This window comes from Callithrix jacchus, chromosome 4 (genome assembly GCF_049354715.1).
Source record: "Callithrix jacchus isolate 240 chromosome 4, calJac240_pri, whole genome shotgun sequence".
In the NCBI taxonomy this organism is placed as follows: domain Eukaryota; kingdom Metazoa; phylum Chordata; class Mammalia; order Primates; family Cebidae; genus Callithrix; species Callithrix jacchus.
In genome coordinates, this window is record NC_133505.1 from 67,503,632 (window position 1) to 67,516,858 (window position 13,227).

The 13,227-nt window shown below is 36.3% G+C and overlaps 1 protein-coding gene across 14 annotated transcripts in view; it reads right to left on the reverse strand.

Moving 5' to 3' along the window:
- KHDRBS2 (KH RNA binding domain containing, signal transduction associated 2) overlaps positions 1-12,702 on the reverse strand; it is a 656,950-nt gene extending 644,248 nt beyond the window's left edge. For all 14 annotated transcript variants that reach the window (XR_013534311.1, XR_013534313.1, XR_013534310.1 and 11 more), the window contains exon 1: positions 12,373-12,702. Coding sequence is in view for 2 of the 14 variants with exons in the window: in XM_078369472.1 (XP_078225598.1) it covers positions 12,373-12,463 (91 nt within the window). In the remaining 12 variants the exon portion in view is untranslated. The remainder of the gene's footprint in view (positions 1-12,372) is intronic.
- Positions 12,703-13,227: the final 525 nt, after the last annotated feature.

A 13,227-nucleotide genomic window follows, 5' to 3' on the forward strand; every position in this document is an offset into this window, starting at 1 on the left:
AAAGAATGTTCCACATTACACTGAGCAAGTTACAAAGATGGAAGCAGACAGAGATGTAGAGAACAGGACACTACAGGAGTGGTGTTGCAGTTTACAGTGACCAAAAGAAACAATATGCAGCCGTCATTATCTTTTCAGTTTAGAACTAAGAGTGTACGCAGTTTGCACATGAGGAAAAAAAGGGATATAGAAGTAAAGCACCTCACCCAAAATAATACAGGTCTTTAATTCTAGGATGAAGTCATGGACTTGGGGATCTAGCTTCAGCATCTATGCTTTCAGCCACTACCTTCAAATGCCTCTCTTATTCTACTATCCCTGTCTATAAGTTAAATCACACAAAATTGCTATTTTTTCAGGTCAAAATGAAATATTATCAATTTCATACACTTTGACATATTACTTACTACTAGCTCTCCTGCCCTATGAAGTCAAAGTCCTTGAGTGAGTTCTCTAACCTCCTTCGCTCATACCATCACTTTCTATTCACTCTTAAACCTTCAGAAATAAGGGATTTTCTCCAACCTTTCTCTCAGTCTGTACTCTGTTGCCAAATCCATTAGAGGCTTTTAATCCTTGTCTTACTTGATCTATGGCAACATTTGAAAATACTAACCAAATCCTTCATTCTTCAAATACCCTATTTACCCAATATTGAACTTACTCGGTCTTTCCTACCTACACTCTAGGCAAGTGCTTTTAGTCAGCTTAGCAGACCAGTTTTCTTCTGTCTTTCCCTTAAATACTGTTTCTCGGAGTTTTATCCTTAGTCTCCTTTCTATTGCACTTCATATGCTCTCCTAGGGTGATCTCTTCTACTCCCAAGACCAATGATCACCGAGATGCTAAAAAAAGGGAAACCATTACCTGCAGCACAGATCTTTCTCCAGACCCAGCTGTCCACTTGCATTTTTACTTCAACACTTCACAGTCCCTTCAATGTGTATCCAAATGAATTCAGCACTAACCTTCTTTAAATAAATATCTCAGTAATTGACACTATCATCAACTAATTGCCAAGGAGCAATCCGGATAGCCAACTTGACTACCCTTTATTTTTCAGCCCCTCTATACAACCCAATATTTTACATTTTACTTGCAAATTTCTTTTTTCTTTCCTTTTCTTTTTTTTTTTTTTTTTTTTGATGGAATCTTGCTCTGTCACCCAGGCTGGAGTGCAGTGCAGTGGCATGATCTTGGGTCATTAAAACCTCTGCCTCCTGGGTTCAAGTGATTCTTCTGCCTCAGCCTCCTGAGTAGCTGTGACTACAGGTGCATGTCACCATGTCCAGATAAGTTTTGTATTTTTAGGAGAGACGAGATTTCGCCATATTGGTCAGGCAGGTCTTGAACTCCTGACCTTGTGATCCGCTTGCCTCAGCCTCCCTATATCTGTCTACTTTTCTCTGTCCGTGATCTCATTATTTGAATCCAGGCCACTATAACTTCTCTCTTGAACTGTTGCTCTAGCGACCTAATGGCCTGCCCGTGTCTTGTACCTATCCAATCCCATCTCCAGCAATGCAGCTACATTATGCTTTAAATGAAACTCCATCACACTTGCCCCCTTCTAATACCTTTCAGTGATTTACCATTGCTTGTAGCATAAAGTCCAAACTTAACATATTTTATAAGCTATGTAATGATAAGCCTCTACCACACTTCAGACACATTCCTCTTTATTCTTCCCCTTTACTATATCTCTAACAATGCTTGACTTCTACATATTTGAATAAATATTCTCTTTCTTATCAGATTTTAGAGTTGTTGTTTACTATATTCATGCACAATTCTCTCCAAATTATAGCTTCTTCATCACTGAATCCTTGTCATATTCTATTTGTTTGTAGACTCTCAACTAATATGACCCTTTCTATGGAAGCCTTTCATCTCTGTAGGCTTGTTTAGGTCTCCTGTCTTGAACTTCTAAAGCATCATCTACTTCACTTATCACTGTATTATGTAGATTTTATGTATCTCCTACATGCTCCTCAACCTAAATGTAAGACTCAGATAATAATGGAAAGCACAAACAATAAGAACCAATTGGGCCAAGTCTATATTGCTTCTATTTGATTCCCTACATCTAATGTACGCTTAACACACAATATATATTTATATCTCTCATTGAATATATATATATATATATGTATATATATATATTTCACTCATTTTACTCAAAGGGAAACCATTTGGTTTATTGAAACTTGTTTCAAATACTTATCACTTCATCTTACTTCATTAAACTGCTTTTAATTATCATAATGTTTTATTCTAACAGATTTTTCCTATGTGGAGATGACATAATATCCAAGCTTTCACTAATTTCAGAAGACTAGCTTAATGTATAACCATCTATCATACTGAAGTCCATTCCAAAGCAATATCATATAATAAAATGCCATCTGCCTCCGCATACCAAATGTTCTTTCATCTTCACACAATTCCTTAAAGGCCGCCTTTTCCACCAGGTCTTGGATGGAGAAAAAGGCAATTTCTACTTTTCCCAAGAAAAAGAAACTTAAACTGTCTGGAGACAAGGATGATTCTTAATCCAATTTTATACTTACTTCAATCTCTCTATATATCATTTACAGGAATAAACATCATGGTAAATGTATTCTATTATTTAGTCATTCATCTACTGTTTGCATTTTATAGTATTCTTTCATAAAATGAATGTACTGGTGCATGTAAATCAAATTCCTGAAAAAAAGAACATTCTTTAAATTTCCTGGCAAAAATTATTTTAAAGGAAACAATAAATTATACAGTAATCTAGTCAGTTCACTCTTATAAAAGTTTATCAAAGAAAGATGTTGCTATTCCCTTAAATACGTTATGTTCTTTAATACTGTTTAAGGTTTCAGTGTATAATGGCTGCTTTTTGACACTCTTTCACGCTTTTTTGGACATTTGCCTAACCTCTGATTTATTGCTTTTTTAGAAATCCAAATTGATTATGCTACCTTGTAATTTTCCTTTTTATCTTTTCCTATAAAATAGGGACAATATTACCTGCCTCTCAGAATATAATGTAAAGACCTAAGCCACTGTGTATGTGCAATAAAAGCAGCTATTGTTTGAGTCACCCTTTCTTCTCAAAATTAAACAAATTTCTTCTCATTCAACCTCTTTATTGTGTTTCCATCACAGAAGCTCCCTCTCCTGAGTTGCAGTCAGGACTCGTCATTATCGAGCATTCAATTCTATGAACTGCTAAAAATATCCACGCTTTACAGAAAACACACTTATTCTGCTTTTCTCTAAGAATAGTAAAATCTAATCTTTAATGTTTTAAAGGAAACAGACATCAATTGTGTCATTTCTGATAACAGTACAATAACACCGGCCAATCTGTTTCAAAGTTGTTATAGCCTAATACCTCAGAATCTATAGATAACATTTAAATCAAGTCTTACTGTCAAGTTTTCTCTTTCTGATGAAATGTAAAATTTGTTCACTTCTAAATGTTAAACAAAACCCTGGCCTCCTCAAGACACAAGAGAGGACCTACAGTTGTTCTTTGTTTCTGGAAGAATTCAGCAAATGTAAGCAGTTCTCTAAAAAACGTAGGGAAAAAATGCCTCAGTAAACCATACAAAATTCTCCAATCACTTTTTGGTCAAAAAAAGTTTGAAATCTTCCCTCTGCTCTACCACCACATCACTAAGTTCTCTAAGAAACAGTTAATATAAGTCATTCAGAAAACGTAGGCTGTCCTGATGATGCTTAATTAAATTCCACACGAAGGTAAATTCCTCCATTTATAAATTTATTTGACTTTTATAAGCTATACTTATATTTTATGATAACGTAATAATTCATTCTATATATGCATTCAGAAACATATTTCAGAAGTTAATGTCAACAGCAACATTGGTCTTCTAGATAAAATTTGCATAATAATATTTGGCCTTCTTTCAAAGCCTAATATTGGGTCTCCATCATAGGAGACAATGTGGTGTAATGGTTACACGTGGTATCTAGGTGAAAAGGCCTGGGTTTCAACTTTACAATTTCTTTGCTCTGAGACCTGATATAAATTAATTTCATTAAGCCTTAATTTTTCTAATTTGTAAAACTAATGTTAATAATATTAGTTATTAACTAATACAATATTAACTATAAACAATTATTAACTATAAACAATACAATAAGATTGGTGGGTAGATTATTTGTGGTAATGTATGCTAACCTTCTAGTACATTGTCTGGCAAAAGTAAACTCCCAATAAATGTTGAGATGATGATAATGGTTAAAATGATAAATCTCTCATTATTATAAACAAAAGGAGATAAGACTTTCTCTGAATTCCTGTATCAGTGGTCTCTAAAATTCATGTAATACCTACCAGAATTTCTATATATTTATTATATTATATATTTGTATATATATACATACACATGTAGTTGAATTCCCTATAGATTATAAACCCCATAAATTAAACATTTGATACTTCATTTATAAATAGCACATATCATCTACAGTTTTTACCAACACACATTCAAGGGCATGTGTGACTGTGTGGTCAAATGCAGTAGAGTACTAGTCTGACGGAATTCCTCCCCCAAACTATAGCTAAAATATAAGGTAAACAGCCTAATGCTTTTATGATGATTTATTATCTCTCTATACTGCAAAATCTTTGGAAGTACTGTTCAGGAGTCAAATGGAGAATGTGCTAAAAATAACTTCTTTCCCCCCAAAAAATTTAATAACCATTGAGCAAGAGGATGCTTGGCCATGACCTCTCAAGTATTTGGCAAATAAATGATGCAATCATTACAAAAGTCTGCACTTGAGAAAAAGAGGAAACCATATAATATGGATATTTGCTAACATTAATGTATAATATAGGCTATTAGTCAGTAGTCCATCTCTAAAAATATTTCCAAATCATGTTTAATATATTGGAATTCACCAGTTTGTGGAGAAATGTATCATATTTCAACTATGGATACATTAAATATTACATTGCTTATAGCTTTAAAAAAACAAACTGGTGTCAGAATATAATTCCAATGAAGATATATTTCTTATAGCCAAACCAAAAAGAAAGATTAAATTCAATGTTCAAATAAGTTCATAAGGAAAGCTGATGATACTGCATATTTATTTCCAATGGTTTCTAAAAACTACCTCTAAACCTCACTTCCTGTACTTCTACAGCTGCTGTAGGGACAAAGAGCTTCGCTCTAGACTGTGCACATAAAGATAAACTGGCAATAATGATCAGTTATGTTCCCACTCTCAGGTACCATGCCATTAAAAAAACCTTAAAATGAGATAAATAAAGAGAATATGACTATGTCCATTAGGCAGATGAATTTATCCTGGTCATGTTCATTCTTATATAACTAGTTTGTGAAATATTGATATTAAAGTAAAAGGCCTAATATTCATTCAAAAGAAAATTTTATAAAGATATAAATTAAAACACATAAATGAATGGGGACTAGACATTACAGATAATCATAAGAAGACTTTCTTTTCTAGAAACTGGAAAAAAAGGAGGCCAATTGTCTGAGTACCACAAGACTCAGGAATGACATGTGAATGGTTTTCCCAGATTTTCTCTGTGCCCCATATGTGCCAGACTGAGTGCTAGAAAAGCTGGCAATTCAGACATATTAAAAGCAGGTACATACACACTAAGCCTCAATCCAGACAATATAAGAAACAAATGGGCAGATTCTCAGAGTAAAGCAGGACCTCTTTGTACTGCCTTTCCAACTTTCTGCAATTGAATAATTTTTCAAAATTGACTTGAAAAAAACAAAGGGAAACTTTCAAAGTGGCCTCCTGAGGTTTTGAATTAAACAAAGATAAAATACAACAATTAGAATTATTCTAAAATGATATAATTACTAAAAATTGTTTCTGGAGATAACTTCTAAACAAAAAGTGGGAGAAAAAAGAGGATATGAGGTCAGCATCATTCAGTTAATAAACATTTATTGAGGCCTTCTTACATGAGACTGAAGGCAGGCATTAAGAATTCAAAGACAGAAGTCATAGTATAGCCCTTAAGTTTAGAGGGGAAGACAGCCAAAATCAAACAGAACTGCATGTTGCAAAGTAGTAGTAGTGGATAGGGTGAAAAGAAAGCCGGAAGTGCACTTAATTTATAATGAATAGAAGGAGAAACCATTATGAAAGGCTTCCTAGAATAAGGAATAGCAGAGCAGGACTCAGTTTTATTCAATGAAGATAAATTTTAATCACGGAGAGAAGCTAAAAAGGGCATTCTAAAGCGAGGTCCCAGCAAGCATAACCCTTTAGAGATAGGAGAGGACAGAGAGAAGGGCAAGTGTGATTCACATGCAGAAGAGGTAGCAGAGGGGCCAACAGAAGACGGGTTCTGAAGTCTGATGGAGAAAAGCCTGTTTGGCCTCTACCTGGCACCACCACATACCAGGCACTGTGAAAAATCCTGCTAATAAAATAATGAAAAAGATGTAGTTCTGCTCCCCAAGAGAACACAGAGAGGAGCTGTTTGACTAGTGAGAGAGACAGGCATAAACTGATCATTAGAAAATAACAGTTTGAACAGTGATCTATAAGTGTTCATTATGGGAATGGGGGAAAAATATCCAGCTTTCTGTGAATAGGTATGGGAGTGGTAAGGGAGTATAGAAAGTGAACTATAAGCAGTTTGATATACCTGAGAGAAATGAAGCAGAAAGGCTGAAGACATGCTTCTGAAGAGGTAAGCATGTTATAAGAATGTCCAGGGGTATGGATGACACCTTGCAGGCAATGGAAATTATTAAGAAATGTGACATGGTGAGACTTTAAATGAATCACTGTAACACCATTATGTGTGTTGGTGTGGGAAGGAGGGAAATGAAGGACGAAGAGGGCAAAAAATGGTCAAAGAAGAAAGTAAAACCAGTATAATGCCCAGAAGACGAGGAAGATGGAAAGAAATCAGAAGATCAATAGTGGAAAGTGCAGCCAAGAGACTTGATGAGGGGTCAGAAAAAATGTATTTGATTTGCCAATTATTAGATTATTCTGTCACTAGGGTCATCAGTTTCAGGGCAGTGATGAGGACAGAAGCCAAACTGAATACTTTTAAAGAGGCAAATTAAGAAAATGAGGCAGCTAGTATATACTAGTGTTATCAGAGGTTGAAGGAAACAAGGGAGGATAAATGTCAAGAGATATTATTTTTTAATACTGGTGGCAAGTAAAATAAGTATTCTACTGTTTCAAATTATTCAGACTGAATCATGTGACAGGCTGCTATAAGGAAAGAGTCAACTGGGAGAAAGAATAGGAGACGCTGAAGAAAGAATTTAACTACAGAATGCGTCCAGAAATGAAGGGCGTTTAGGGTGGCAAGTCAACCTTGAAGAAAAGAAACATTTGGTTTTCTGAGAATGAAAGGCAGTGACAACGGCTACGGAAATTTTTAGGTAGTAGGAGGTTGAGGAATAGCAGAAGAGATATATCCATTTCCCCAATAAAATGGATATTAAAATCACCTGCTGAGAGTAAAAAACGTGTAGGTTTAAAAACAAGCCTGAATAGGTTTGAAATTACTCTTGAAATAAATAGGACCAGGGCTAATCAGTCTCATGGTTAAAGACCCGCAAGTGATCATTTACTAAACATGATATTTTTAAAACCCTCAATGTAATTATTTTTCATAAGGTAATTTATTTTATAATTTTCTTTATGAGTTCAAATTTAACTCAACAGTGATCTGAAGTAAGGCAGTGTTTATTTTCCTTATTTTCTCAAATTGAGTTTAAGTCCTCAATGGGTGAAATCTCCCAAGCATCATGTTGTATTTGTTTAATTTTTGCTTATGTATTTTGTTATACACATAAAAAATACTGGCCGGGCATGGTGGCTCATGCCTGTAATCCTAGTACTCTGGGAAGACAAGGCAGATGAATCACAAGGTCAGGAGTTTGAGATCAGACTGGTCAACATGGTGAAACCCTGTTTCTACTAAATACAAGAATTAGCCAGATGTGTTAGTACACACCTGTAGTCCCAGCTACTGGGGAGGCTGAGGCAGGAGAATTGCTTGAACCTGGGAGGTGGAGGTTGCAGTGAGCAGAGACTGCACCACTGCACTCCAGCCTGCATGACAGAGCAAGGCTCTATTTCAAAAATTTTTTTTTTAATTTTAAAAATACCCCTTATGTTATCAAAAGGAAAAGCTTTTTCTTTTTCACCTTAAGAGAACTCTGCCTGGTAGGTATTACCTTTCCCGCTATAGAGATGAAGAAACTGAGTATCTGAGAGGGAGAAAAATGACACATCCTGTATTTTCCAGTAGGTAGAAGTGTCAATACTCACTCCCAAGTGTTTTTCTTGTCAAAGTAGAATTTTTCCACTATGTCATAAATTGTTTTAATTGATGATCAAAGATAACTTGAATTTAATTTTTTGCCCATGTTTGTTTTGTATTTAAGAAATATAAGTAAGATTATCCCAAGTCTACAGGGAGAAGAGATTACATTAATCAAAAGAAAAGTCACTTAAAAGAGTCACATGAACACTATTTTTTAATCAGAAGCTGTTTTAGACATTTAGACATTTCACTAATAACTTTCCTTAATTTATAAGCTTATCAAACTTTACAAAAAATATTTAAGAAATACAATCTAACTAAAAAAGGATTCTTATTGATAATTTAAATGTAGTTAACTCGCCACAAGTTTGCAATTGTGATAAATATTAATCCTTGTTCTCTTAATATTTTTAAGAACCTATTTATATCTGCAAAAATAAATGCCAATTCTAAATGGCAGGTCAAACTTTAAAGTTTGAAAATAGCACCTACAGTTTTTCAAAAAACATTCAAACTGTTGGAGTATTTGGCAATATTTGACATGTCATATGATGAGTCAGCCAAAATGGTTATGAATCTTCCAGTGCTTGCAAAGATTTCAGGCTGGAAAATCTTGCCCAAAGAACTCTCAATTGGGCAAAAAATGTATAATGCTCCTAAGAGTATGGAATTGCCATAAGTGAATCTATAAATCTGAACAGATCTATGTCTGTCAGCAGACATAGAATATTTCCAGACAATATTTTCATGTATATACATTTTTGGCCTCAAGTATTAATGGTAGTTCAACAGACTTAAGAACATAAATCTGTCTCCAGTACCCAAAATAAAGTATATGCCTGAAATTACACTTTAGTGCCATAAATATATTATTATCATTAAACTCAGAAAGAATGAAAAAAGTTTTAAAAATGTGCAGGCATTGATTTTTTGTTCCAAATATATAAACATCACTTCGTTGTATCATCAGTAGTCTGAGACTTAATTACAGTGCAAAGAAACATATAAATCACCTAGTCCAACTCCCTAATTTGAGAGACAAGGAAACAGGGACCAGGGAAAGAAAATTTACACAGATTCACTTGAAGTAAAAGTGGAATTCAAATCCAGGTATCTATACTGACAGTTTAATGCACTTCCCAGAAGTAGCATAGATATAAATAACCTCATGGAATTTCATCTGGCAACCAAATTCAGAGGCTGAGTAGAACTTAAAGGATGGTGCTGAGTTTGCTGTTTTATCATATTGAAAAGCACCTACCATAACAAGTGGATAACTAAACATTATAATCACAGAAGTTTTATTATTTAAGAACACTATTTTGATTATTTAAGCATGTCATAAATGAACTTAAACTATAGTATTCAAGATCTCTTTTTAGTAACAATCAACTGAAATCACCTCCACTGAAAACACACAGCAGAAACAGGTGAAATAAACTACAATAGACACCTCCCCAACCAAAACCCCAAATAACCATCCAGCTAGTACTTTCAACCCCACAGCCTTCAATTCTACATGAAACAGTGGCAATTAAGCACTGATTTTCATCTGTCACCAATCAAAATGCAAAATAAATCACTGTGAAAGCTCATTGGTTTATATCACTGCCTTTATATATATTAGCTTCCGGAAAATCATTCTGAAGAACTGAATCATCTGTATCATTTTTATTACTCACTCAGGCTTGACACTGTCTGCACAGTACTGACTGAAATGTACTTCAGTATGCACCTTCTTTCTAAACGAATATCTATGTCAGGTTTATTTATAGCCACTGCCTTCAATCAATGCATTCTCAGGTATGAGAAATAAAATCATCTCAATGATACTCTTCTATAGCGATCTGAAACAAAGTATGGACATCTTGGCAAGTGGCCTTTGGAAAGATAACGAAAGAGCTATACCATAAAATATGCATTAACATTATTGAGATTCCAAGAACAATTATCTTACACTCTTTAATAAGCACACATAAAGAGCCCCACGTACAATTAGAGAAGTAATCTAAAACCTATGCATCCTTTTGCATAACTCTTTCTGTACCCCAAGATTATTATAACCTCCTCCATTCTCTTTTCCTCATTCTGATTTCTCTGAAATTTGGGCACCCTCTTTGTTTCTTACTTAGCTTTTCTCTATTTAGGAGCTTTTCCTTCTAATTCTTTACAAAAGCAGGGCATGCTTCCCCCTGCTGGGAAAAAATCAAATTACAAGGTACATTCGAACATGTTCTTAAGTATTGTATCAAGAAATCAAGTTCCTAGGAAAGATAAAATGTTAAGGAACCAAGTGCATAGCCTTCACTGACTGTTTTACCAGCTACATAAATACTTATGCACTCTTTTAAGAGTGTCTTGTATGCCTTTATTCAGCTTGGCAGTCCTCAAGTACAGTAACTCACATTAACAACTGATAAATTAATCTTTGAGCTACCTGTCTCAAATAGAACTCCAATTAGCAGGTCAGAGAAAATGATCAATTTGTAACTTTTTTTTTCACTTTAAAGACATTATCAGTTACATGAAGAAACTTCCAGAAAATACACTGAAGACTATTCAAATATATTAAAGGCTACTGAATACTGATGACTTGCCTTTTAAATCATTTCAAAAACCCTTAAACATGTATTAACTCATTGTTTTCCTATTATTTTTATGTAGTTATCTTCTTAAAGAAATTTTCAAAAGTTCATTTTTATTGACTTACTTTTCCACTTTAATTTCTATTTTTTTATTCAATAACCAAGAAAGTAGTAAGCATAATTGTATTTCAACTTCCCACTTATCTATAAAATCTGCTTTTTCCCTGAAAACAATTTAGTTATTTCACATATTCCATGTTTTGACTATAAATCTCATCCTAATTGTTTAGCACTTAAATATAGAAACATATCTTACACTTCATTATTATAAATAACAATCCATGAATTAAAAATATATAGCTAATGCATATTTGAATCATATACTGAGGAGCAGAATTTATTCTTCCATGGTACAACTAAGTCTCAAAAAAAATATTTTAATACTGAGGAGCTTGGGTAGAGGAATTTATCCCTTTTAGGTTTTTGCTGTAGGTGAGTCCAGAACAACCTTAGCTCCAAAATTACATTGTGAACAATTTGATGATGAAGCAATTCATTATTAATGAAGCATTCATCCAAAAAAATCTGCAGATGTTTTAAAAAGGTATGTGTAAATAACTACAGACATCATAGGTATCTTTAGTAGTTAGATGGAATAATTATAACATAAATGGAGTAATTTGGTTAAGTTCGTATGTCTTTTTTTGTTTTTAAACCTTTGAAAGCAATGCAAAAGACAAGACATATATGTTCCTCTGGGAATGAAATCTCCTTTAACGTTGCAGGTACACAAAAGAAAATGCACACTTGGTAAAACAGTTGATCAATTATGGAGTGTTCCCAGGGACCAATATCTCACAGAGTACCCAATCATCACACTTCAAATAAATGTGTAAGCACTTTAGCCTCTGCTTTCCACATTCAAATATATATAAGAACATGCATAGTTTAATTCTAACACTTTCCATAGGAAAGACTTTGATTAAAGGGTATCAAACACCACTTCCTAAATGAAGCAAAAAAAAAAAAGAAAAGAAAAAAAACCAAAAAACAAACAACAACAATAAAAAAAACAAATGCTTATCTGTAGCTAAGAAGCTCTTAGAACACTACATTTATTACCATTTACTTCCAAACTGCTTTCCCCTCCCTCTGCAAAGTGAAAATGTCCCTGTGGACGGCGTTACACTTCATGGTATCTCTATCTATGATCCTAACAGGTCACATCGCTACTGCCATTAGATCTCCGTAGCTTTGGTCTTCTCCAAATTAAGACGTGGAGAAAGAGCACAGCTGTGCTCCCCAAGAACCAAGAACCGGGTCTGTCCGCCCGAGCTCCGAGAGGAGCATCTTCAGGGGACAGTTTCTGCGAAGGCGGCGACAGGAGTCCCTCCCCAACTTCACTCCCCTTATCAAGCCGCGGGCCAGATGGGCAGCCGGCGGTTAGTGCCCATCGGTGGGGGCAAGTCCTACCTTCTGCCAAAAGGCGCGATGCATGCACAAAAGATGGATCCAGGCTATCTTTCTCTGCCATCAGCTCAGGCAAATATTTCTCCTCTTCCATAGCGCGGACTTCGGACTGTCCCCCGGCGAAGCGCGAGGTTCTGCTCGCTCGGATGCAGGGTCGCGGGGCACAGCCTGGCTCCCGCGCTGCTCCTCCTCCGCGCGGCGGGGGGATCTCTGCGCGTCCTCACTGGCCCATGCACCCAGCGCCTGTGACTCCCGCCGTCGGGCAGCGTGGCCCCGCGCCCACACCTGCCCGTCCCTTCCGTCGTCTCTCGCTCGCGCCGAGCCCCGGCTCACACCAGCGGCCTTAACTGGAGAGGCGGGAACAGGACGTGGCCCACCTCCGCCAGCCACTCATTGGTGGTGGTGCCAGAAGAGGCGGAGCGCTCGCGAGGGCCGCGGGCCTTCATTGGGCCGTGGAGCACGTCGGGTCGCCTGACTGGCATGAGGCAGCTGCAGAGGGGAGGGGAGCTTGGAAGGTGCAAACGCTTTCTTCTCGCAGCCCAAGCCTTCCCTGGCTATTAGGCATGCCCAGTTCTGTGGGGCTCTCTGTGTCTTCATCTAAGGTGCGGAGGAGAGAGAGGGCGGGAAAAGCGCAGGTTAAACAGACAGGCCTGAGTCCAAGTGGACAGGGGAGATGGATATGAGAAGTGAGCCGCCCAGAGGGTGGAAAAGCGCCAGGGAAAGTCTCAGGATGGCAGCTGAGACTTCACCTGCGTCCCTAAGGCACAGGTGTCTGCTTTCCCTCACATAGCTCAGACGCACTCCAGTTGCGCAGGAATCAGCAGCGCACTGGGTCTGGAGATATAATGAAGATTGCAT